The sequence below is a fragment of the Macaca thibetana genome, chromosome 7 (genome assembly GCF_024542745.1).
Source record: "Macaca thibetana thibetana isolate TM-01 chromosome 7, ASM2454274v1, whole genome shotgun sequence".
NCBI classification, from domain to species: Eukaryota; Metazoa; Chordata; class Mammalia; order Primates; family Cercopithecidae; genus Macaca; species Macaca thibetana.
Window position 1 is genome coordinate 88,945,094 of NC_065584.1, and position 25,162 is coordinate 88,970,255.

Below are 25,162 nucleotides of genomic sequence, written 5' to 3' on the forward strand. Positions count from 1 at the left end.
AATCACTGAAGGGGCTCACAAATTTTTTTAAAATTACTTGTTCTGATTATGTTCCAAGCTGGCTTATACTTAGTCGTTGCTGCCTGTGTCTTCCAGACCTTACATTTTAGCATGATGACTTGGGTTCAGCTCTTTCCTTCCCTACAGATCTCAGCCAGATTGGTGATGGAAATGGAAGGATAAAGATGTAAAGAGAGAGCCTTGGTGGCTCCTTACAGGGCCATAGGAGGCTTCGGTTTGATGCTTCATTTCAGTGCTTTAAAGTTTAGAAGTTGCAAAATGATTGCAAGGACCAGAGAAGGCATTCTGTTTTGTAGGATGGGACTTTGCCCCCAGAGTTTAATCAAAGCTCGGGTTTCCTTCCAGCAGTGATGCAATGTTGAAGTAGATCTTTCCATTAACCACAGATGGAATTTTATCTAACAGTTTTGTGTGCTAGAGCAATTCAAAGTGCAAACAAACAGAAAGTTCCTGACAAGAGCACATAGACAGTAAGTGACCACATTGGTCTCAGGGGTTGATGAACTGTGTAATGGACTGAGGGCAGGGCCAGGCAGCTGCCCAGGGCCCAGTGGATTTGCCCACATGGGGACGGTGAACTGCTCCCCCATGAGGGTGATAGATTGACAGTGACAAGCTGGCTGTTCACATTTTAAGTACCACCCAGCTGGTTCTAGTGGCATGGCTACTAGGAATCGGTAAAAAGTTTGAATGTGTAAATATACCTTAAAAGACACCATTTTACTCTTTCACCTGAATGCTCTGCCCTTCCACTTAGATGTCTCAAAGACAATTCAAAGTCAATATGTCCCAAACCCAGCTCACTGTCTCTGACCCAAGTCTGTCTCAGAGGGAAGCACTCATCCACATTTCACTGCAGTGCCGGTAACCTCTCCTTCCCTGCTACACTTGCTCCACCTCCTGTACAACCCGGCCCTGCCATGTCCTGTGTCTCCTGCCCTAGACCCAGCTCCTGTCATCTCTTGCCTGCACCACTGCACTGCCCCCCTTGCTGGCCTCATATGGGCATCCTTGCCCCAGCCAGTCACCTCCCATGCTCCTGAGGGATCCTCTGAAATACATGCCTGATGGTGCCACAAAGCTGTATCTACACCTCCCAAACCCTGCTTGTTCTGGTCTCCGGTGGCCCCCTGAGTCCCAGATACCATTGGCCTTTAAAGTCCTCCTTGGATGACTTTCGCTCTTTTTCCCTCTGCAGAGCTTTTGCACAGATGGCTCCCCACCTTCCCCTGTTGTCGCTGTCTTCCCCACCTTCCCCTCTGGGCTCCAGTATCCCTGCCACCAGGAAGCCTGCTCAGAGGCTGCAGACTTGGCCTGCTCTTCTAGCAGAAGTATGTTTGTATTCTAGATCTGGCCCTGGAGTAGGAGCACACAGCAGTGTTTGTTGGGAACGATGACTAGTTCAGTTTGTTTGGGATCTGTCAGGGACAGAGACAGAGTCGGCAGGGGAGCTGCAGGTGGTTCCTGGGGGACCTGGATCATCAGGCTTGGGAGGGTGTTCAGTATTCCAGAACCAGAGGAGAGGCAATGGGAAGGCGAACTGACCGTGCTCTGCGGATGCATCGGGAGAGAGGAACGTGGAGTTCAAAGCATGCAAGCCCATCTCTTGCCAATGCAACAGGAAGTTATTGAGGGCCAAGGCCACATACCATTTGTTTTTACTCCCTTACAAGTCCAGCAGCTACCCAGAGAACAGTAGACAATGCTTACTGAAGCATATCTCAAGTTCCACAGATCTGGTTCACATAAGCAAGATATGTGTAACATAAGCAACTTCTTTCTATGTAAATACTTTAGAAGTAAATTCTGACCCACCTTAGCTAAATTATAGAAAAATCCTAAATATAGTTTGAATCAACAAAGCTGTATCCTGTATTGCTGGAGCTAAAATAACAGAGGTACTGACAGTGACTGGGTATCAGATATGTTGAGCAGCGTCGGACTTCATAGGTTGTTAGTCAGCTGGGGCAGTTGTAACAAAGTCCCATAGGATGCGGGGGCTTCAATCACAGAAATGTATTGTCTCGCAATTAGGAAGGTGGGAAGACTGAGATTACGGTGTTGGCAGGGTTGGTGTCTTCTGAGGTCTCTTGCAGATGGCTGAATTCTTGCTGCATCCTCAGATGGTTGTCCCTCTCTGCGAGGGGCTCCGTCCTAATCAACTCTTCTCATGGGACACTGGTCAGATTGGATTAGCCCCTCCCCCATCATGACCTCATATTAACGTAATTACCTCTTTAAGGCCCTTATCTCCCATTACAGTCACATTGTGAGCTATCCGGGGTTAAGATTTCAACATAAGAATTTAGGGGTTCACAGGTCAGCCCCTAACAATAGGTGAAGCCGGGCTCCGGCTGCCTCTTCTGTTGTCGGTGAGTGGAGGTGGGTGGCGGGCAGTAGCGGGAGGGGCACCTTCTGTCCCCTTTCAGCAAAATCAGAAGTAACTTACAAGTGAATAGCTTCACTTTCCCAAAGAGCTTTCACACGCACCGTCCCATTTCCACCATCGGCAGAGCGAAGACTTCCCTCTCTCGTGACCGTTAAGCAGGGGTCTTCTGGCACCTGTAGTTCAACTTTGATGGAAAGAATTCGAGAAATGGTCTCTACACTGTTACAGTTATGGCTGCAGGTGAGGAAGTGGGGAGGGAGCTGGGCTCGCAGCTGCCTGGATGACATGGGAGGTGGTGGTGGGGGTGGCTTTCTAGGCTGAGTTAGAATGTCTTTTATTTTTCGGTTCCTCCTCCCCCTCCTCTACTGCCCAGGCTTACTCACTGGGTCCCTGCTGTGTGGTTGCCATGGCAGCCTGGTGTTTCCCCCAGCCCCACCCCAAGGTGAGCCAGTGCAGCGCCACAGGTGGGCCTGGGCACCTCACTGTGATGGGCTCTCACGAAACCATTTAATCATCTCTCACTTGTGGCGATGGTCCCCTTGCCCTGCTGGAAGATGACAGCTGTAGTACCGGTCCCTCACTCAGGGAAAACTTTGATCTGCTTTCTGCCTCTGTCTAGCTTGGTTCAGTGGTTTTTAGCCATTTGGGGGGATCACAGGCCCCTTTGAAAAGCTGATGAAAGTTGTGGGGCCTCTCGCTCTCCGGAAGAAAAAAGAAATCATGCTCATGCTGGCACCATTTTGTAAACAGTTCTAGGGTTTCTGGGACTTGAGCCTATCCTTCCACTCCTTGAGGGACTGTGGGATCCAGGGCAAGAAGACTCCGGCGTGGTGCATTAATCATTGCCTGTCAGTGAGAGAAGGGCCACATTGCACGTTATGCAGTGACAGGCACTTGTCAGGGAGTGGGATTTTTCTTTCTTTAAATTCACCTCTCAGCCTTCTCATTTAGCTCTTTAGCTAGTTGGATATTGGCCCAGCAAGGTGCTCAGAGCAGTCAAGGTTGATGGGAATCGAGATCTAAGCGCCATAGACTATTGAGTGCACAAGCTCTCAATGAGGACTGGTCCCAGCCCCTGCTTTACAGTTTGGAGGCAGAGGCCCAGGCAGAGTGCCCGCCTCCCACACAGAGAGAATAACAGGTTTATTTTCTACAGTGCTCTGATTGTTCTCTCCTGGAGGAGCCTTTAGAGCTTGGTGGCTCCTGGGTGCAAGGTCTGGCCTCTGACTCCCTCCCTTGATGTGCCCTGGTATACAGTTAGGGCTGGCTTGCAGTCCCCTTGTTCTTTCACAGTTACAGAATAAAGTAGCCTTCACTTTGATGAAAACAGGGAGAAAAGAGAAAAGAAAGAGCGGGCTGAGCTGTCTCCCTTGCTTTGGCTACAACTGTGCAGAACCTGTGTGAACCTGGTGTCCCCAGCCCTGCCGGTGTGTACTTCAAGGAACCTCAGCAGCTTGACTCCCTTGATGCTGTGTGGGACCCCTGGACCCTAGGGGAGGGTCTCTGTGGCCTTCACTCCATCTCAGAGCAAAGACTGTGAAGCCCCTCTCCTTTTAGGACTCTCCAGCTCCCAAGAACTTCTAGGGGCCTTCCTGAGCCACAGCAGGGCCCCCCACAAATAGGCAAGGGCTTGAAGTTAGGGCAGAAGGATGTGGTGGCTTTGGGTGGAAGTGCAAGTGGGAGGGATTTCATGCTCTCTTTGGTGACACTGGCTCATGAGTAAAAGTTTGAAAACACCCGCCCCTGTCGCTTGTCACACCCGGGACTGATGTGTCAGCAAACTTCTGGCCCACCTGTGGCCCACAGGGAAGAAGACATGGCAAAGGCTGCCCATGGCTGCTCGCTGAAAGGATGCTTGGACAAGGATCACAACTCAGTGGCACGGACAGCCTGCGACATGGCAGGCCGTTGACTGGAACGTGAGCAGGGCCCCCTCCTGGGTCTCTGCTTGTTGTGTTACCCTTTAGGAACATCCTTAGATTTTACCTTGTCTTATCAACAGAGGGACAGTCAACGGATGCCTCATTTTAACTTGATTTCCCAAGAAGAAAGCTGGAGGAAGCATACACTACAAAAGAAAGTGTCGCTGTGCACTTGTCTTGAGAAGATGCTGAAGCCTTCTTCATGATTAGAACTCCCTGCCCCAGAGCATAACTCATCTATAAGTATGCTGCATGTTTAGCAGGAGATGTACATTTGGAAAATAGAGAAAAGGAAAAAGATCAGAGTGAAGTTCTATCTTCAAAATATGACTTTGAAGAAATCCTGACACTTTCTACAGATTTGCAGAGAAAGATGGTTTGTGTTTGGGCTAGAAGTGGCATTTGGCAAACCTTGCCTTTGCCCCAAATCACCTATAGTTGATCTTCCACAAAAAAGTCAACAGATGTCATCCAGCAGTCATTAAGACCTAATCACATTTTCTTTTTCTTCTCTTTTTTTTTCTTGGTTTTTTGTTTTGTTTTGTTTTGTTTTGTTTTAAGATAGTCTCACTCTGTCGCCCAGGCTGGAGTGCAATGGTGCAATCTCTGCTCACTGCAAGCTGTGAGGGTTGCTTTCATTCGATGGGAGAGCTGGAGTTTTAGTCACTTGTTTTGGGGCTGGTGACATACCTCTGACCTCCACAGAGTGTCCAGGTGGCTCCCAGTTTCACCCCGAGGGGGCATTGAAGGCCGAGCTTTGCATCCCAGCTGGGGAGGGGAGGGAGAGGCACTTTGGTCCTGGCTGGGAACCAGGTATATTCATGCTGATCTTCCCAGAACCTAGCGCCAGACAAACAGGAAGACTCAGTGCATTTTTGTTGAGTGACCCACAGAATAAGTGACCCCAGGATGCCTGCTGTCCAGAGACATTGGGGAAGGTGAACCTGGAAAATGACTTTCTCTTTGTGATGGGTAGGAAGTGGGCTCTGGGATCCCCTTGTGCTGTCCTGGAGCTGAGTGAGAAGGAAGGGAGTGACTGGAACCCAGAGGAAGGGACAGAGTGGCTGCTGGGCGAATCAGCCTCTGCGACTGCACTGTCTACCTGCACCTCATCTCCGCAGAGAAGCCCCCGTGCCTGGTCAATCATCTGTTGTACAGCGTTCAGTTCTGTTGGCCTGATGGCACCTCACTTGCAGTTGGAGACTTACAATGAGAAGGTCTGTTAGCAGAGAGAGGGCTGCCCCTGTGACCACGCCAGAGAGAGAGAGCCCCAAACTGTGCTGCGGGCCCCAGGCTATCACAGCCCCCCTCAGAACTGTATGCCAGTGATGTGGGGTTTTTCCCAGAACCCAGCAAGGGCCAGGGGCCGGGTTGCTCAGGCTCTTCCTTCCTGCCGAGGAACGCTCTTATGACTTCTGGCTCTACGCTTTCGCACATCTCCCAGCTGATTAGTGGGGCGTCGTCCACGTGGGCTTGGAAGGGCAGAGTGCGCCGCCTCCTCTGACTGGAAGTGTGGTCTGGTGGGCACAACAGTTGAAAGAGGCTGAATGTTGTTAGAACGGAAAGTGAGTTCAGGGCTCCTTAGCACAAGCAGGGCTCAGCCTGGCAGGAGGGGCGGAACATCCCTGGGAGCTTTGGGCTGCGCGGGATCTACATACCACTGTATTTTATAATAGGGTGCTTAACACATTATGAAATATTGTTTGCGGCATCTTAGACCAGGTAAAAGCTTTCTAGTTCAGGCGGTAATATATGGGGACATTGCAAAATGCCATCAGCAGGTGTTAGGAACAAAATATCTCATTTTATAGTTTTATTTTCTGTGGAAGTATCTATCAGCGGCCATTATAAATTATCTAGGACTTGGTGCTGAGGATTTTTTAAGTGTCTGACGTGAAATTGATTTTGAGCCCTTTGCAGTGTTTCTAAGGCGTCTGGTCTGCTGGTGTTTTATAGACGAATTACATCGGGGTGGGACAGGCTGGGATGCCTCTCTTCCGGCATTTTGTCCTGTACACCAAGGATGCCCTGGAGATCATCCCCAGTCCTAAATGTGAGCTATATATGCAGGTGCTCAGCTGTCCTTGCTCAGGATGATGTGGAGAGGCCGAGGCTCAGGGAGGAGGAAGGGAAATCTTATCCCTTTGCCCTTGAGTACCTTTACTCCCTGCCTGCTCAGCCTTAGGTAGCTCTGTTCCAGCTTCCAGCACGACCCTGGTCACCAGCCGTGGGTCACCTTGGGGCCCCTCCCCCTCCTCTTGTATCCTTGCCTTCCTCTAGCTGCCTCCTCCAGGCAGCCTGCCCTGTTTGGAACTCACATCATACTCTGATTGGTGGGACCCCTGAATGTAGTGCAGACTCCTCAAGAGCACAGCCCTGCTGCCCATCCTTATCCCGCCCATCTCAGGCCCCAGAGCCAGGCTGAACCCCAGCTTTGAGCATTATTCAATCAGGTGGAGCTGCCATGGTAAGACCAAAGAAAACATTCCCACTCAGGGCCCATGAAGTCTTTACCCCAAGATCCTTTTAAAATGAAAAAGCTTTCCTAGCTTGAAAAGATTGTGTACACAGGATGATAAGAGCAGGTGTGCTCCAGGCACTGGTCTGAGGGCTTTCTGTGTGTTCGTATATTAACCCTGTGGCGACCCATGACTGTCCCCACTGTGTGGGTGGACACCACCCTGAGGCCATGGATGTCCACTGCCAGCTCTAAGTCACACAGCTGGTGAGCACGAAGCTGGGCTTTATTGCAGGTGGCCTGGTGCCTTGATCCTTGGTCTTAAATATCAGTGATACAGCCTTGTGAACTTTTTTCCTTGATCATGAAAACAAATCATGCTGATTGAAAGACAATTTATGACATCCTGAAAGTAATTGTAAAATTTTAAATTAGCAATAATGTCACCACCCAGGAATTGATGCTACTACTATTTTGCTGTATTCCTTTCTAGATTTTTCTTTGTGCATGTTTTGGTACCATGTTGCTGGTGGCTGCCAAATATTCCAATATATGGCTTATCATATTTACTTATGTCCTTGCTGTAAAGCAAATTCCAATGCCGATTAACCAAACACTTTCTTCATTCATTGCTTTCCCATGTATGTATTTCCTTTTTCTTCAGGACAGGGATCACCAGACAATTTATTGGCAACTTCACAAGACTGGCTTCCTTCCTTCCCTCCCTCCCTTCCTTCCTTCTTCTCTTTCTGTCTCTCTCTTTTTTTTTTTTTTTTTTTTTTTTGGCAGAGTCTTGCTGTGTTGCCCAGACTGGAGTGCAGTGGCACAATCATGGCTCACTGCAGCCTTGACTTCCCAGGCTCAAGCAATCCTTTCACCTCAGCCTCCTGAGTAGCTGGGACTACAGGCATGTGCCACCATGCCCAGATTTTTTTTTTTTTGTAGAGGTAGGGTTTCACCATGTTGCCCAGGCTAGTCTCTCAGGCGATCTTCCTGCCTCAGCTTCCCAAAGTGCTGGGATTACAGGCGTGAACACTTTCTTTCTTTCTTTTAGTACAGCGACTTCAAAATCTATCCGAGTGGTGTTATTTTTTCCTCTGTATATACAAACAAGTTCTCATCTTTCAAATGCAGTCACTTTGAAGTGAAAATATCCCCAGGAACTTACCATCTAAAATATCTACTATGACACAGATATTCATGCACAAGGAAGCCTGTAGCGCCTGCAAAGAGGCTACATGAAATCAAGAAATCATTTCTAATATAAACAGTAATTGCATTTCTTCTGGTAGGTGAAATGGCTTCAGCAACAGGAAGTGAAACGAAGGGTGAAGAGACAGGTGCGAAGTGACCCACAGGCCCTTTACTTCAACGACCCCATTTGGTCCAACATGTGGTACCTGGTAAGTAGGACAGGACCTCTCTCTGCCCCAGGACACTTGCGCCGCCAGGTCTCTGAAATGGGTTAATTTCCCCCCAATGAAGCTAAATTCAAACAACATCTCCAGACAGACACACTTCACCTTGAGGGTGTAAAACCCCTACGTCAAGGCTGTGCAGCACCAGCTTTTGTGTGGATTTTTTCTGAAACTATGCACACACCCTGGGGTGGGGGCTCTTTGAGAGGGGAGGCGATTTGATGCAGGCTGTATGACTAAATGGCAAAGCCCAGCCCCTGGACAGAGCTCCTGTTGGGAGGCGATGCCCTGGGAAAGTGATAGATGGCAGGTGCAGAAAAAGCAAGGGAGCACTCTGCATGAGTCTCAACCTGACTGGGAAAGAGCATCTCTGCTATATAAGCAGGGATAGGTGTTCCCTCCTTATTTACTTGCAAGCCTAAGCGTCTTCCTGTGGGGTGTGCACCGAGTGTCAGTTCTGCATCTGGAATGTCCATGGTGGGGGGACTTTGTGTCTTCTGTGCTTACAGCATTGTGGCGACAAGAACAGTCGCTGCCGGTCAGAAATGAATGTCCAGGCAGCGTGGAAGAGGGGCTACACAGGAAAAAATGTGGTGGTCACCATCCTCGATGATGGCATAGAGAGGAATCACCCTGACCTGGCCCCAAATTATGTAAGTCAATCCCTGGAACTGACATGCAAATATACTCAACTGTGCTAGTCATTAAGTAAATGCAAGTTTAAAAACAGTAAGGTCCCATTCTCCCCCAACTCCCATTAAGTTAGGCAGTAAGGAAAACTATGCTGGAGAGAATTAGGAAAATAAATATTCTACTACTTGCTACTGTCAGGGGCAAGGGTTTTGCAGAGGGATTCATCCACATGCTTGCAGAGTCACTTATACTTTTAGGAATGGAGCCTAAAGAACTAGGAAATGCATGGAGGGGGATCATCAGCATACAGATAGTAGCAACACGAACAGTGACAGGATGACAGCGTGAAAACATGGTTTCTAGGCCCAGAGTACCTCGGTTCCTATCCTGGGTCTGCAAATGATTAGCTCTGAGATCTTGAACAAGTTACTTAACTTCTGTGTGCCTCAGTGTCACCATCTGTAAAATGGGTTCATAAGAGAACTGGTCTCTCATGGAGTTATTGTAAGGACTAAATTAGTTAAATGTAAGGAAGCAAGCTTGGCATATAGTAAATATGATAAATGCTTGAAATCCTCTAAGGGACCTGGGCGCCTACCAGTGATTAAGTACCATATTGTATCCATCTGACAGATCATTATGCAGCCCTTAGAAATGAATTTTGCAGACCATGTCAACAACACTGGAAAGCTTTCATCATATATTTTAAAAGGAGGATGTAAAATTATGTGAATACTATTATTACAGTCATACAAACAAAAGCATACCTATTGAAAATATAAAATTAAGGAAATTCTGACACACGTGGCAACATGGATAAACCTTGGACATTATGCAAAGTGAAATAAGCCAGTCACAAAAGGACAAATACTGCATGATTCCACTGACATGAGTGACTCAGAGTAGCCAAAATCTTAGACAGAAAGGTGGCATGGGGTTTGCCAGGGCCTGGGAGAGAGGAATGGGGAGTTAGTTTTTAGTGGATATGGGGTTTTGCAGGTTGAAGAGAGTTCGGAGATGGGTGGCGGTGATGGTCGCACAACACTGTGAATGTACTTAATGCCACCGAACCGTACACTCGAGAATGGTTAAGGTGGTATATTTCCTGTCACGTATATTTTACCACAATAAAAACATGTAGGAGATTATAGCTATAGTAAGAGAGGAATCCCGCATGTGGTTTCTCTATTTGCCAATAGAACATAAAATCCATTTAAACAGAGCTGTCATATGCTGCGCCATTTCTCCTCACTCACCAAGATTCCATTTCTTAGGATTCCTACGCCAGCTATGATGTCAACGGCAATGATTATGACCCATCTCCACGATACGATGCCAGCAATGAAAATAAGTACGTCACCACCTTGCCTCCTCTCCCCGGCTTCTCTTCCCCTCCCTGCAGCATCGCTATTGAATGTGTGTGTGAGGGAGCTGGAGAGGCGGTGACTGCCGGCATATCTTCCCTGCCTGGGCGCTAGGCAGGCTTATCCAGGAGTCACAGCCCATGCCAGGCACAGCCCTTCAGACATGGCCAGCGTCTGTGGAGGTAGCCTGTTCCTCTGGGGTGTCACCACTGGCGGGCAGCTAGAAATGTTTGCAACTTTCTTGGAATATTGTAAAAGAGAAGCCCTTAAGTCTAACAGTCTCCATGACCTGGTGTGTGAAGACAGCAGTTTAGTCTGTTTGAACACATAGGTCACATGCCTGAGCTTTTGTGACTCTGTGACCTTAGGAATGAGGTGGAAGGGGCATGAGTGATGCTGGATAGACCCAGGTTCAGATCCCAGCTCTCCCACTTACTGGCTGCGTGCATGCTAGGTGAGCTGGTTGAAAATTCATGTCTTGGTGTCTTAGAGGCTTGTCCAGGCCAATGACGTCCCCTACCTCACAGGGTCACAGGAGGGGTCAGTGAGATGATGCGTGAAGAACGCACCCAGCAGATTCTCCAGAAATGGCAGGTGTTTTTGTGTCACTGTCACTTTGCAAGTGGAGGCAGTGGGGTGACAGAGCCCAGGTGACTTTGCAGTGTAAATGGCTGCCCTGGGCTTGGTCCTGGGAGTTCATTTGCTGTCTCTTTCCTTTCTCCATCAGCATGCCCCATACCCTGAGCTCTTATCGTTCCTCCAAAAATATTTAGAGGAAAATAATAAAAGCCTTCTTCCTCCCCACTGTTGACAAGATGCTTGCTGAGGGGCGTCCCCGATTATAGTCTTTTAGTTTGCGGTTGCTTTGATTCTGAGATTCACAAACGGAGGCACAGGCAGTGCTGTGCAGGAAGCCTCAGCCACTGGAGTTCCACACAGCAAGCTGCAGAGCTCCTGGGAGCCTACAGCGGCCCAGTCTCATGCACGTCCCAAGGTGCCCTTCCTGTTGCCAGTGAGGACGCCTGGGGCAAAGGAGGAATGATCCACATACCATGCAGTGACCCTTGAAGGGTAGGATTCAATCCCATCCTGAGCCATCCATCGAGCTCTGTGACCCCGGAAATAGCCCTGGCCTTGAAGCGGTGTAGCTTCCAGGCAAGGACAGATGACTCGCTTCCAAAGGGCTGCTGCCTGGGGCGATTTTTAAAGGCAGCTTTAAATTTGAATCAATGATTCCCATCCTCTGTGGACTCTTCTCAAAGATGTGCTATTTCAAGTTGCTCCTATTTTGGCCCCCGCTGGAGGAATTGACCCGATGTGGCACATCAGAGAATGGGGTCATTACTGAGGAAAGCAATTTGTTTTTCTGGTCATTTCTTCATAGTCCCCCAGCTGCTGAGTGTTTAATTTAGAGCATTCTTCCTCAGCTCCAGCTTAAATGGCCTTAGAAGCACAGGAAGGGCTGCCTCAGGGTGAGCATGGTGTTATAGGTGCATAGGGGATGAGGCAGGTGACATCAGCACCAGTCCGTTCTTTCATCCTGCCGGGCAGCAGGTGTCCATGCTGCCAACCACAGGAGACATGGGACCGAGGTGGCGCAGCACCCACCCTACACAGCAGTGGCCATGTGCCGACTACACATGCTGCGAGGAGGAAGGTATAGGGCCACGGGCACTGGGGCAGGCACCTTCCTCCAACATGGGGGTCAGGGGAGGCATCCTGGAAGAGGTTACCTTGAGTGAGCACTTGCCACATTCAGGATGCCAGGAAGGGCTGTACCCAGGCTGACTTGGTGCCTTCTCCCAGAGTGGGAGTGGGGTTGGTGATGAGAGGGGATACAGGAAATGGGCTTTAATGACATCTCTGGGCTTTGGACAACTGACTCACTTGTTGCATTGAACTGAGCCATACACTGAATTCACTGAAACTTTCTGGGCTGCGTCCTCACTTGGTTTTTTCCTTTGTTTCAGACACGGTACTCGTTGTGCGGGAGAAGTTGCTGCTTCAGCAAACAACTCTTACTGCATCGTGGGCATAGCGTACAATGCCAAAATAGGAGGTAAGGCCGGGCGCGGCAGCCTGCGAGCTAAGGGGTCTGGGGCAGGGGCAGCTGGAGAGCTCCCTGTCCGCTGATCTCAGCAGCCTCCTGTCCTTTGGCCTTGGCCATGTCAGCAGATGCCTGGGCCAGAAGCAGCAGTGCCATCTGTATCATGGCCCAGGCAACTGGCCCACAGGGACTGGGGCCTCAAAACAGAGGAACTGCTTACTGTTTTGCCTGAAAAGCCATTGCAGTTCCCATCGGAAAGGTACTCTCTGTCCTCTGGTCCTGCTGGCCTGGCCGCTGACTCCTAGAAGGCTGCGTTGATTCCCCGCTGCCAATAGCCTTCAGTGGCTCCCTGTCACTTCCCAGACAGAGTCACAGCTTTTACCTGGGACTAGAGCCTTCCCTGGGTTCCGACTCCCACTCAAGCTTGCTGGACCACTTCTCCTGCCCCTGCCCTGGCCTTAGAGGACATTTGTCATAGTGTCCCTTAGACACATCTGGTCTTCCTGATTTATGCCTGGGCTTGAACCATTCCCATCCCTGCCTCCCCGTGCCTCTCCACTTGGCTCCATCCACCTGTGCCTTACGGCAGTTCATGCCTGCTCTGTTCTGTGAAGTGCTCCCTGGAACCAGCTCTCCCCCATCTCGTTCACCAGGGAGTCAGCTCTTCTTGGTCCCTTTACAGAGCAGCAGCTGCCCCTGACCCTGCGTGCATCTGGCCTTGCCGTTTAGCTTCTCACACTGGCCAATCAAGCTGCCCTTGCTAGGATGAGGCTTTGGAGTAAAGTGTTGAATGTCTCTCTGTTCCCCATGGGAGCCCAGCAGTGTGACAGCTCAGTCACCAAGTGCTCTGAAGGCCCCTCTAGGTGCATGTCATTGACCCGGGAACTGAGCAAGTGGGGGCAGCAGAGAGGAGTGCCAGAGAGCCTCCAGGGACTGTGGCTTCACCCAGGAGACCTGTGTGCCTCTCAGTTCGAAGGTGCTCCTGCTCACTCAGGTGGCTGCAGTGGGAAGCCACCTTCCCGGGGCACTGCCGTTCCTGCCACTGAGCCTTGGTGAGGGTGGCTGCAGCCCCTTTGGCTGCACTTATGAGCAGTACCAGGCAGGGAGGTTGGGCCAGGGTTCCCTGGATCACTAGTCCTTGGGGGAATTTCTTGTGTTTCGAAAAGAGGGTCCTTAGCTTTTACTTAATTTAGGACTCTCTGCCTGTCTTTTCCCATGGAAATCTTGAAAGTGGTTGGATTTTCATTTCATAACAGAATTAACCCCCAAGGGCATGTTCTGCGAACAAATTAGGACACTGTCAACTAGCCTCACTCCTTTGTGGATAGTTCTTGCACACTGAGATATATAAGTTCTCCCTGGAGCCTTTGATGATGGGTACAGAGCCCTGAGATGTCTCTCCAGGAGCTGTAGAATCGGGCCAACCTGGGTGCCAGTTCCATTCCCACCACTCACTGACTGTGTGTCCTTGGACAACTTACATAACCTCTCTGAGCCAAGATTTCTTTACCTGTGGGGTGAAATGACCATGAGGCAGCTGCCTCCCCAGGTTTGTTATGAGGATGAAGTCAGATACCATGTGCGAAACCATCGGCTTGGGCTAAGTCTGCAGGGGATAGCTGAACTCCTCCTTCCCTCTTGCTGAGACTCTCAGTGGAAGAATAAAAACCATTTGGGTTGCTTTGAGTGAGGGGTGGACCCCACATTTAGGGTTGCTTGAGCCTTGCTCCCCCAAGTCCCTAGACTTTGAGCATGGCATCCTCTGGGAGCCATCAGAAATGCAGAATCCCCACCCCAGGCCTACTGAGTCAGGCTCTGCATTATAACAAGATCGCAGGGGATTTGTCTCCAAGTGAGCATTTGAGAAGCACTGGTTTAGAGCACTCCCTGGGATCACACAGGTGGGTAACACTTATACCGTGGATTGTGGGGAGGAGTCAGTAGAAGTAACATGCATAAAGATCCTCCCAGATAAGGTGCACAGTAAATACAGCGTTACCATTAGATAGTTCTACACTCATTGCCAAACTCTTTCCCTACGTTTCCCAAGTTCTACAAGTGAAGGTGCTCCCTCCAGATTTGGAGAATGTAGGGATAGAATTTGGCATGTGTTTAAAACAAGAGTAATAGCAATGCACTGTGGGTTTATAATGTAGGAAGTTTTATATATATATATATATATAAACAGCAGCAGAAATGGTAACAGTGATGGTGAATGGAAACACTCTTAGATTTATACATTATACAGAAAGTAGTATACTATTAATTCCAGATAGCCTGGGATAAGTTAGGATATGCATTATAGTCTCTTGAGTGACAACTAAAAATAAAGATAGGAAAAGGAAGAGCTCTATGGTCAGCTCCAGGGACATCCCAGAGAAATCACCTGTTGTGTACCAGCACACTCAGAGAGGGAGGCTGTGTTAGGGCACCCCACCCGGAGGTGGGCTCGGAGGGAGAACCAGGAGGAAGCGGGGTGGCTGCCTGTGTGGAGGGGCTAAAGCTGTTTGCAGCAGCTTTGGAGCCAGTGGCTATCACCAGATCCTTGGGTCAAGGCCAGCCTCAACCCCACACCTACCTCGCAGAGAGGTGTGAGCTTCACCTCACGTCCTCAATCTTTATGTGGCACGCTGACCCCAGCCCCATGCCGCAGACCTAATTGTCTCCTCAGCACTCTCACGGGTAGTCAAGTCCTCTCATGTCAGGCTCAAGCCATACCCTCATGCTCTGCCCTCACAGAGTGCCTGCTCTGCCGCTCCTGGGCTCCCATCTGCCCCTTTAAACTTCAGTACGTGGTCCTGTGCCATCTTCCTTGTTGGTTCCTTCCAAAGACATGCTGAGCTCCTAGAGGCCCAGAACTGTGGCCATCATCTCTTTCTTCTCTGTCAATGGCATACCCAGTATTACACATGCAGCACGTGCTCAACCATATTCAATGCATTAACTAAAAAATATCCCTGTTACATACATCCTAACTTATCCCAGTCTATCTGGAATTAATAGTATACTTTCTATATAATGTATGAATCTAAGATTGTTTCCATCCACCCTTACTGTCATTGTTTGTGCTGTTGTTTTTATATATTTTACTTCCCATATTATAAACCCACAGTGCATTTCTGTTATTCTTGTTTCAAACACGTGGTTGACTGCAAACTGCTTATGAAAAGAAATACACTTACCTACATGTGTACCATTCCACTGGTCTTCCTTACTTTTTCTAGCTTCAGATTTCCATCTTTCCATTTATCTTCAGCCTGTCTCCAGGCTCTTTGGTATTTATTGAGGTTATCTCTCATCTCTTTTGATATTTGTTGAGGTTCAGGTATGCTGGTGAAAAATTCTCTCAAATTTTATCTGAAAGTGGCTTCTCTTCATTTTTCTTAAAAGAAATTATGCTGAACATAACCTTCTAACTTTTTTTTTTTGTCTTTCAACACTCTAAAGATGTTATTCTATTGTCTTCTGTTATCCATTGTTTTGGATGATGAGTCAATTGTTAATTGTCATCCTTATTGTTGTTCCCTTTTTTTTTTTTTTTGAGAGATGGGGTCTTGCTCTGTCACCCAGGTTGGATTGCAGTGGCACAATCATAGCTCACTGCGGCCTTAAACTCCTGGCCTCAAGTGATCCTTCCAAATGAGCTTCCCAAGTATCTGGGACTACAGGTGAACACAACCTTTCCCAGCTAATCAAAACAAAACAAAACAAAAAACAACTTTTTTCCTTGTAGGATGAGATACTGCTATGTTGCCCAGGCTGGTCTCAAACTCCTGGCCTCAAGTGATCCTCCCACCTCAGCCTCCCAAAGTGCTGGGATTACAGGCATGGGCCACCGTGGCCCATCCCTATAGCTGCTTTCATAGTGTTATTTTTTTAGATATCTGTGCTTTGCCTGTGGCTCTAACATTCTTTTGTGTAGTTTTCTTCATATTAATTCCAGCTTGGGTTTTCTGTGCTTCTTAGTAGGTTATTCTTTTTAAAGAAAATTTGGGGGAAAAAATGTCAATATTTCTTCAAATGTTTTTTAGTTCCATTTTCTTTCTATTCTCTGTGGGCACAGTTATAGTTGTTAGATTGCTTAATACGCCTCACCGTTTACTGAGGTACTGTTCATTTTTTTTAACCCTTTTTTCTCTGCTTCAAATGGGATGATTTTTATTGAACTTCAAGTTAACTAATCCTTCCTTTTGTTGTGTTCAGTCTAGTCTTTAAAAAAAATTTTCAGGGCTGGGCATGGTGGCTCACACCTGTAATCTCAGCATTTTGGGTGGCTGAGGTGGGTGGATCACCTGAGGTCAGGAGTTTAAGACCAGCCTGGTCAACATGGTGAAACCCCATCTCTACTAAAATTACAAAAATCAGTCAGTCAGGTATGGTGGCACGCACCTGTAATCCCAGCTACTTGGGAGGCTGAGGCGGGAGAATTGGTTTAAACCTGGGAGGTGGAGGTTGCATTGAGCTGAGGTCATACCACTGCATTCTAGCCTGGGTGACAGAGCAAGACTTCATCTCAAAAAAAAAAATTCAGATATTTACTTTTCTGTCTTATGATTTCCATTTGCCTCTTTTTTTTTACTGTTTCCAAATCTCTCCTGGGTCTCCATCTCTTCACTCATTATATCTATCTTTTATTTTAGACTCTTTAACATGTTTGTAAGAAATACTTTAGAGTCTTTTGCACTTAATTCCAATATCTAGGTCATTTTAGGAGTATGTTTATAACGACTGATTTTTCTCTTTACGGTGGGTCATATATTTCTCTTTCTTTGCATATGTCTAGTAATTTTTTATTGTATGGTAGATACTGTTACATCGTAGAGACTCTGAATTCTGTTGTCTTTGAATACCATTAAGTTTCGTTCTAGCAGTTGGTTAAATGTGATCTTGTGGAGACCTGATTATTCTTTTTTTTAATGGTTATCTTTCTGATTTGCTCATAGCCTTAGGGAAAATCTGTTAGCCCCAGGATATAGTCTGTTCTCCTAGACCATGACCCTCTTGGTATTTCAGTGGAAAGCCTGTAATGTTTAAACCCAGACCTCTAACTTAGCAAGTCTCAAACTCCAAATGGACTGCCTGTAGTGGGCAGCAGCTGAAATATCTGCTCAGCTCATCCAGCCTCTCGGCTATTGTTTTCCTACTGGACTTCTTAGAGGGTTGCCCATGTATCAGGGTTCAGCCAAGTGATTGTGAGGAGTTTATATGTTCTCTTCTGTAGTTCTCTCCTTTCTGAGATTTCTCCTCTCGATTTCCAGCTGCTCTGACAGTCCCAAACTCTATCCCTTGACTCCTCTGGAGAAAGATAACACTTTACTGTGCTTTAGTATTTGAGTTCTAGCCTCTCTGCACCAAAAGAAATGGAAATTTCTCTCAAGAGGAAAAGTCATGTCAACTTGGATCATACCCAGTATGGTTTGTCAAGAATTGAATCCCCTGCCTACGCTCTGCCTTTTTCTGGTCATTCTTCAGTGCTCTTAAAAAGTTGATTTTTTCTAAGTAACTATTTTGTTCAGAGTTTATAATTATTATCTTTAATAAGAAGAGTTAGTATGATATATGCAACTCTGTCATTGTTGAACTTAAAACTTGTGGTTTATAGTTCTTTATCAATTAGATTGTGTATTAGTTATCTATTGCTGCGTGGCAGTCATTCTAAAAATGTAGCTGCTTAAAACAACAAACACTTGTTTTCCAGCACAGATAGTGGCTTTGCTGAATGTTTCTGGTTCAGGGTCACTCATGAAGTGCTAGTCAAGCTGTTGGCTGTGATTGTAGTCTGAAGACTTGACTGAGTCTGGAGGATTCACTTCCAAGATGAGTTACTTACAGGTCTGTTGGCTGGAGTCCCTGATTCCTCACCGTGTGTACCTTTCCAGAGGGTTGCTTGAGTGTCCCCATAACGTGGTAACTAGCTTCCTTCATAACGAGTGGTTCAGGAGAAAAAACAAAACCAGATCAGCAGTTCCCTTTATGACCTCATCTCAGAAGTCACGCACCATCTCTTCAGCCATTCTCTGTGTATTAGAAATGGATCACTAAGTTTAGCATACACCCAAGGGGAGAGAAATTTGGTCACACCTTTTGAATAGAAAGGTGTCAAAAAACCTGTAGACATAGTTTAGCCAGGTTTCTTTGTAAAACTGTGTATTCCTTATAAATGTTGTCACATAAAAATAATTAAATCAAATGAAAGAAACAGAGGAACTGTCCAAATTATATTAAGAAATAGCCAGGCATGGTGGCTCATGCCTGTAATCCCATCACTTTGAGAGGTGGAGGTGGGCAGATCACCTGAGGTCAGGAGTTCCAGACCAGCCTGCCAACATGGTGAACCCCTGTCTCCACTAAAAATACAAAAATTAGCTGGGTGTGGTGGTGGGGACCTATAATCCCAGATACTTGGTAGGCTGAGGCAGGAGAATTGCTTGAACCTGTAAGGTGGAGGTTTTGGTGAGCCAAGGTTGTGTCATTGCACTCCAGCCTGGGCAACAGAGCGAGACTCTGTCTCAAAAAAAAAAAAGAAAAGAAAGGAATAAACTCCTTCAGCCCCCAGTTTCCTTAGTCATGTTGCCTTCAGGTGTGTTAGCACCTACCTTGGGGAGAAATTTTACACTCTCAGGAATCCACAGAGGCACGTGCCATCTTCATTGTTTCCAGAGAGGGGAGTGGTGTACCCCTGTGTGTTCACTGGTCCCTGATGTCTTTCATTTTAGAGATACTTTAATTTTATATTAAGTTGTCAAGCAGTACAGTGATGATTTGTGCCCCCCTTTCATATATAATTTTTTAATAAAAATCTGTTTAAAGTTTTTATGGGCTGGGCATAGTGGTTCACACTTGTAATCCCAGCACTTTGGGGGTCAAGGCGGGAAAACCTCTTGAGCCCAGAAATTTGAGACCAACCTGGTCAACATAGTGATACCCTGTCTCTACAAAAAAAAATTTGAAAAATTTAGCCAGGCAAGGTGGCACGGGCCTGTAGTCCCAGCTACTTGGGAGGCTGAGGTGAGAGGACTGCATAAGCCTAGGAAGTCGAGACTGCAGTGAGCCATGATTGCGTCATTGCACTCCAGCCTGGGTGACAGAGTGAGACCCTGTCTCAAAATCAAGTAAAGTTTTTATGATGTCAAATTTGTTCATCTTCCTTCATGATTCTTGAGTTTGGGATCTTGCCCAAGATAGTAAACCTATTCTGTATTTCCTCTAAAAACTTATAGTTTTAGGACAGTAGTTTCTCTTAAAACTTTTATGATTTTCTCTTTTCTGTTTAACATTTTTATTTCCTTTTTTTTTTTTTTTGAGACAGAGTCTCACTCTGTCACCCAGGCTGGAGTGCAGCAGCCCAATCTCTGCTCACTGCAACCTCCGCCTCCTGGGTTCAAGCGATTCTCCTGCCTCAGCCTCCCAAGTACCTGGGATTACAGGTGCCCGCCACCATGCCTGGCTAATTTTTTTGTATTTTTTATGTAAAGATGGTGTTTCACTATGTTGGCCAGGCTGATCTTGGACTCCTGACCTCAGGTGATCCACCCGCCTCAGCTGCCCAAAGTGCTGGGATTACAGGTGTGAGCCACTACCCCCGGCCTTTCGGTTTAGCTTTTTGATCCATATGGAATTTATTTCTGTGAGCAGTGTGAAGGAGAGATCCCCCAAATCAATATTTGGTAATTGCCACATGTGGCGCTCATCACACCCTAGATCCCCATATGGACACTGGGTCTCCCCTTACGTTTCATTAGTCAGTTCCTTCATAAGCCCTAACAATACCACACTTTGAATTATTACAGTTTAGGAGAGTTTTGGGGTTTTGTTTTTGTTTTTTGGAAACTGATAGGGCAAATTTTCTCTTATGGTTCCTTTTCAAAAATTACTTGGCTATTCTTGCACATTTTCTCTTTCAGATGAACTTGAGAATCTGCTTGTCAAGTTCCATAAAAACAAAACAAAACAAAACAAAAAACCCTGTTGGGATTTTGATTGGGATTGCTTGGAAATTATAGATTAATTGGGGTAGAATGACATCTTTACAATATTGAGTCTTCCCACCCAGGAGCATGGTATGTTTTTATTTCTTCAGGTCTTCTTTTACATTTTTTTTAAAGTTTTATCACTTCCTCCATATCGATTTTATAAATTTCTTATTAGATATAGATCTAGGTTTTTTAAAAAAATTATATTTCTAATTGGTCATTATTGAAATGGAAATAGGAAAGCTATTGATTTTTGTATGTTGGGTTTTGTTTCTGGCCACCTTATTGATCTCTATGGGTGCTGTTGTTTTCCCTTGGATTCTCTTGGCTTTTCTGGAGAGATGTATGTAATAGCTATCTGTAAATATAATGGTGGTTTTCTCTCTTTAATATTAATAACTCTTATTTCTTTGCTTGCCTTATTTGAATATGTAGGAGTTCCTGATGAATATTGAATAGTGTTGGTTATAGGTTCTGCTTGATTTCTGACTTATACAGGAATACTTCTAGTTTTATGCCATTTGTCAGTGTCTTCCCTGTAGTTACCCTTTATCAAGTTGAGAAAATTTTATTATATTCCTAGATTTCTAAGAGATTTGATCAGGAATGAATGTTGAATTCTTAAAAGTATCTATTGAGATTATTATATTGTTTTTCAACTTTATTGTTTAATCTGTGTAGTGTAATAGGTTACATTAATAGATTTCCTAAACTGGGCTAGGCACGGTGGCTCATGCCTGTAATCCCAGCACTTTGGGAAGCCAAAGTGGGTGGATCGCCTGATATCGGGAGCTCGAGACCAGCCTGGCCAAAATGTTGAAACCCCATTTCTACTAAAAATACAAAAATTAGCCAGACATGGTGGCAGGCCCCTGTAATCCCAGCTACTCAGGAGGCTGAGGCAGGAGAATCGCTTGAACCTGGGAGATGAAGGCTGCAGTGAGCCGAGATGGCGCCACTGCAGTCTAGCCTGGGTGACAGAGCAAGACTTTGTCTCAAAAAAAAAAAATCCTAAATTGGAAATTTTTTCTTTCATTCTTGAAATAAGTTCCATTTGATCATGAGTAATTTTTTTTAATACATCTGCATTCAACTGTTGATATCTTCTGTGTGGTTTTACATCTTTATTTATAAAATGGATAGAATTACAGTTTGTTTTGTGATGTTTCTCTCTAGCTTGTTTATCAGAGTTATGCCAGTCTCCTAGAATGAGTTAGGAAACTTTCTTTTACTGTGCTCTGAAAACAGTTAATGTATTGTGGATAGTGCCTGATTTCTGAAGTGTTGGTAGAGCTGATTAACTAGTCTGATTGGATGTGGTGACTTTCAAAAGCGCTAAACCTATTCAAGTTTTCTGTTTCTTCTTGAGGAAATTTTTGTAATTAAATCTTCCTAGAAAATCATCAATTTTTCAAGATTTTCAAATATATAATGTAAATTTAATATCATATTCTCATAATTTAAAAATATATCCTCCATTTTTATAGTTATAATTGTTTCTAATCTTATTTGTGACATCTTTTTTCCCTTGATTGATGAAAAATTTCTATTTTTAATAAAATAGGTTTTTTCACCTCAGTGTCATACAATATACCCATGTAATAAATTTTCACATATACCCCCTGAATCTAAAGTAAAAGTTAAAATTATAAAAAATAGTATAAGTAAAAATAAAAAAACAGGCTTTTGCAGAGAACTAGGTTTTTTTAAAAAACTGAGTTCCTTTGTTTTCTACCTCATAAATGACTGCTTTTTCTTATTTATTAATTCCTTCAGCTTTTAAATTTATTGTTGTGTTCTAACTCCTTGAATGGAATGTGTATTTAGTTCTTTATTTTCAGGATTTTATGTGTTCTAATAAATAAAAATTCATACGTTCTCCTTTCATCACCTATTACTAGTTTAATTATATAGTGCTTTTATTGCTATATATTTCCAAATAATTGTACGTTTCAGCTTAGATTTTTCTCTTTAACCCAGGAGTTATTTAGAAGAGATTTATAAAATTTTTCAGTTGCATAGATTTCTGATGCTCCTTTTGTTGTTAATTTTTAACTTTATTACACTGGAATCAGAGAATGTTCTGTATAATTTCTGCCTTTTGGATTTATGGAGAATATCTTTGTGTCCTGATACATGTTCAGTTTTTGTAAATATGCCAGTGGATGTTTGCATTAGTCTGTTTTCACACTGCTGATAAAGACATACCCAAGACTGGGGACAAAAAGAGGTTTAATTGGACTTATAGTTCCACATGGCTGGTGAGACCTCAGAATCATGGTGGGAGGTGAAAGCCACTTCTTAACATGGTGGTAGCAAGAGAAAAATGAGGAAGAAGCAAAAGCAGAAACCCCTGATAAACCCATCAGATCTCATAAGACTTACTCACTATCACGAGAATAGCACGGGATATATAGTAGCTTTTCCAGGCACATGGTACAAGCTGCTAGTGGATCTACCATTCTGGGGTCTGGAGGATGGTGGCCCTCTTCTCACAGCTCCACTAGGCAGTACCTCAGTAGGGACTCTTTGTGGGGGTTCTGACCCCACAGTTCCCTTCTGCACTGCCCTAGCAGAAGTTCTTCATGAGGGCCTCACCCCTGCAGCAAACTTTTGCCTGGGCATCCAGGTGTTTCCCTACAGCTTCTGAAATCTAGGTAGAGATTCTCAAACCTCAATTCTTGACTTCTGTGCACCTGCAGGCTCAACACACATATGGAAGTTGCCAAGGCTTGGGGTTCCCACCTTCTGAAGCCACAGCCTGAGCTGTACATTGGCTCCTTTCAGCCACGGCTGGCGTGGCTGGGACACAGCGCACCAAGTCCTTAGGCTGCATACAGTACAGGGACCCTGGGCCTGGCCCATGAAACTACATTTTCCTCCTGGGCCTCTGGGCCTCTGATGGGAGGGGCTGCTGTGAAGGTCTCTGACATGGCCTGGAGACATTTTCCCATGGTCTTGAAGATTAATGTTAGGTTTCTTGTTACTTATGCAGATTTCTGCAGCTGGCTTGAGTTTCTCCTCAGAAAATGGGTTTTTCTTTTCTACTGTGTCGTCAGGCTGCAAATTTTCTGAACTTTTATGCTCTGCTTCGCTTTTAAAACAGAATACTTTTAACAGCACCCAAGTCACCTTTTAAATGCTTTGCTACTTAGAAATTTCTTCTGCCAGATACTCTAAGTCATCTTTCTCAAGTTCAAAGTTCCACAGATCTCTGGGGCAGGGGCAAAATGCTGCCAGTCTCTTTGCTAAAACATAACAAGAGTCACCTTTGCTCCAGTTCCCAACGAGTTCCTCATCTCCATCTGAGACCACCTGACCATGGACCTTATTGTTCATATCACTATCAGCATTTTTGTCAAAGCCATTCAACAAATCTCTAGGAGGTTCCAAACTTTCCCACATTTTCCTGTCTTCTGAGCCCTCCAAACTGTTTCAGCCTCTGCCTGTTACCCAGTTCCAAAGTTGCTTCCACATTTTTGGGTATCTTTTCAGCAACGCCCCACTCTATGGGTACCAATTTACTGTATTAGTCCATTTTCATGCTGCTGATAAAGACATTCCCGAGACTGGGAAGAAAAAGACATTTAATTGGACTTACAGTTCCACATGGCTGGGGAGGCCTCAGAATCATGGTGGGAGGCGAAAGACACTTCTTATATGGTGGTGGCAAGAGAAAAATAAGGAGGAAGCAAAAGCAGAAACCCCTGAAAAACGCATCAGAATCTCGTGAGACTTATTCACTATCACGAAAATAGCACAGGACAGACTGGCCCCCATGATTCAGTTACCTCCCCCTGAGTCCCTCCCACAACCTGTGGGAATTCTGGGAGATTTAATTTTAGTTGAGATTTGGGTGGGGACACAGCCGAACCATAACAGTGTTTGAAGAGTATTTTTATTCTATGCTCATTGAGTAAAAAAATCTGTATCAGATTAGGGATTGCAACTGGTAGCCCATAAGCTGCCTTTGGCCTGCAGACATGTTTTGTTTGACTCACACAAGTATATTTTTGAAAACTTGAGCAAACATTTACAAATCACAGTATTTTATGTAAAAATATGGATTTGGGGCTTTCTGTGAAAGCTTAGCAGCTCTGGCTATGCTGAGCCCTCATTCCTTAATGGCAACAGTTGGCTGCGATTGCTCCTAACTCAAAGGGCAGTCCACCCATCCCCAGGTGGCCTTCACAGACCTGGCCGCTTTAGCCATTTACCCTGCCTGCCTGATACCTTTAGGCATCAGCCTCTGTCACCTGTGTGTTCTATCAAGTTCATTCAAAAGTTCTGGAGTCTTTCTTACTTTTTGTCTACCTGATCTATTTCTGAGAAGGGATGCTGGTTTCTATGATGATTATGGATGTGTCAGTTTCTTTCCATTTTTGCTGTACACATTTTATAGCTGTGTTACAAGGTACATTACAAGGTATAATGAATCTTCATCACTATAAAATCCTCTCTGTCTCATTTTTGCCTTTAATTGTACCTTGGCTGATATAACACCTGTACTTTGATTGATAAAAGTAGCACACTTGCTAAATTATGTTATCCTTTTTCTCATATATTCTTTATTTCTAATGTTGGTTTTATAAGCAGCATGTATCTGGATTTATGTTTTTAACACAGTTGAAGAGTCTCTTTAAAGAAGGACTTTGTTATATTCGTACATGTGCTGATTTCATATATCTTTGGATTTCTATTATTGTGTTTTGATCTATTTATCCATCCATCCATCCATCCATCCTTCCATCCATCCATCCATCCTTCCATCCATCCATCCATCCTTCCATTCATCCATCCATCCATCCATCCATCCATCTGTCAACCAATCCATCTTTATGTTCCTTTTGCTGGTTAGAGGTAGTTTCTTCTCTTTTCTTTCATTCTAATGGGTTGAAATTTTTACATTCTAAATCTGTTATTCTGTTACTCTTTAA

The 25,162-nt window shown here is 45.4% G+C and overlaps 1 protein-coding gene across 3 annotated transcripts in view; it reads left to right on the forward strand.

The window, feature by feature from the left end:
• The window catches only part of PCSK6 (proprotein convertase subtilisin/kexin type 6), a 187,555-nt gene that overhangs the window by 50,764 nt on the left and 111,629 nt on the right, over positions 1–25,162 (forward strand). For all 3 annotated transcript variants that reach the window (XM_050799221.1, XM_050799222.1, XM_050799223.1), the window contains exons 3-6: positions 8,083–8,193; positions 8,718–8,861; positions 10,116–10,192; positions 12,176–12,264. In XM_050799221.1, coding sequence (XP_050655178.1) covers positions 8,083–8,193; positions 8,718–8,861; positions 10,116–10,192; positions 12,176–12,264 — 421 coding nt within the window. The remainder of the gene's footprint in view (positions 1–8,082; positions 8,194–8,717; positions 8,862–10,115; positions 10,193–12,175; positions 12,265–25,162) is intronic.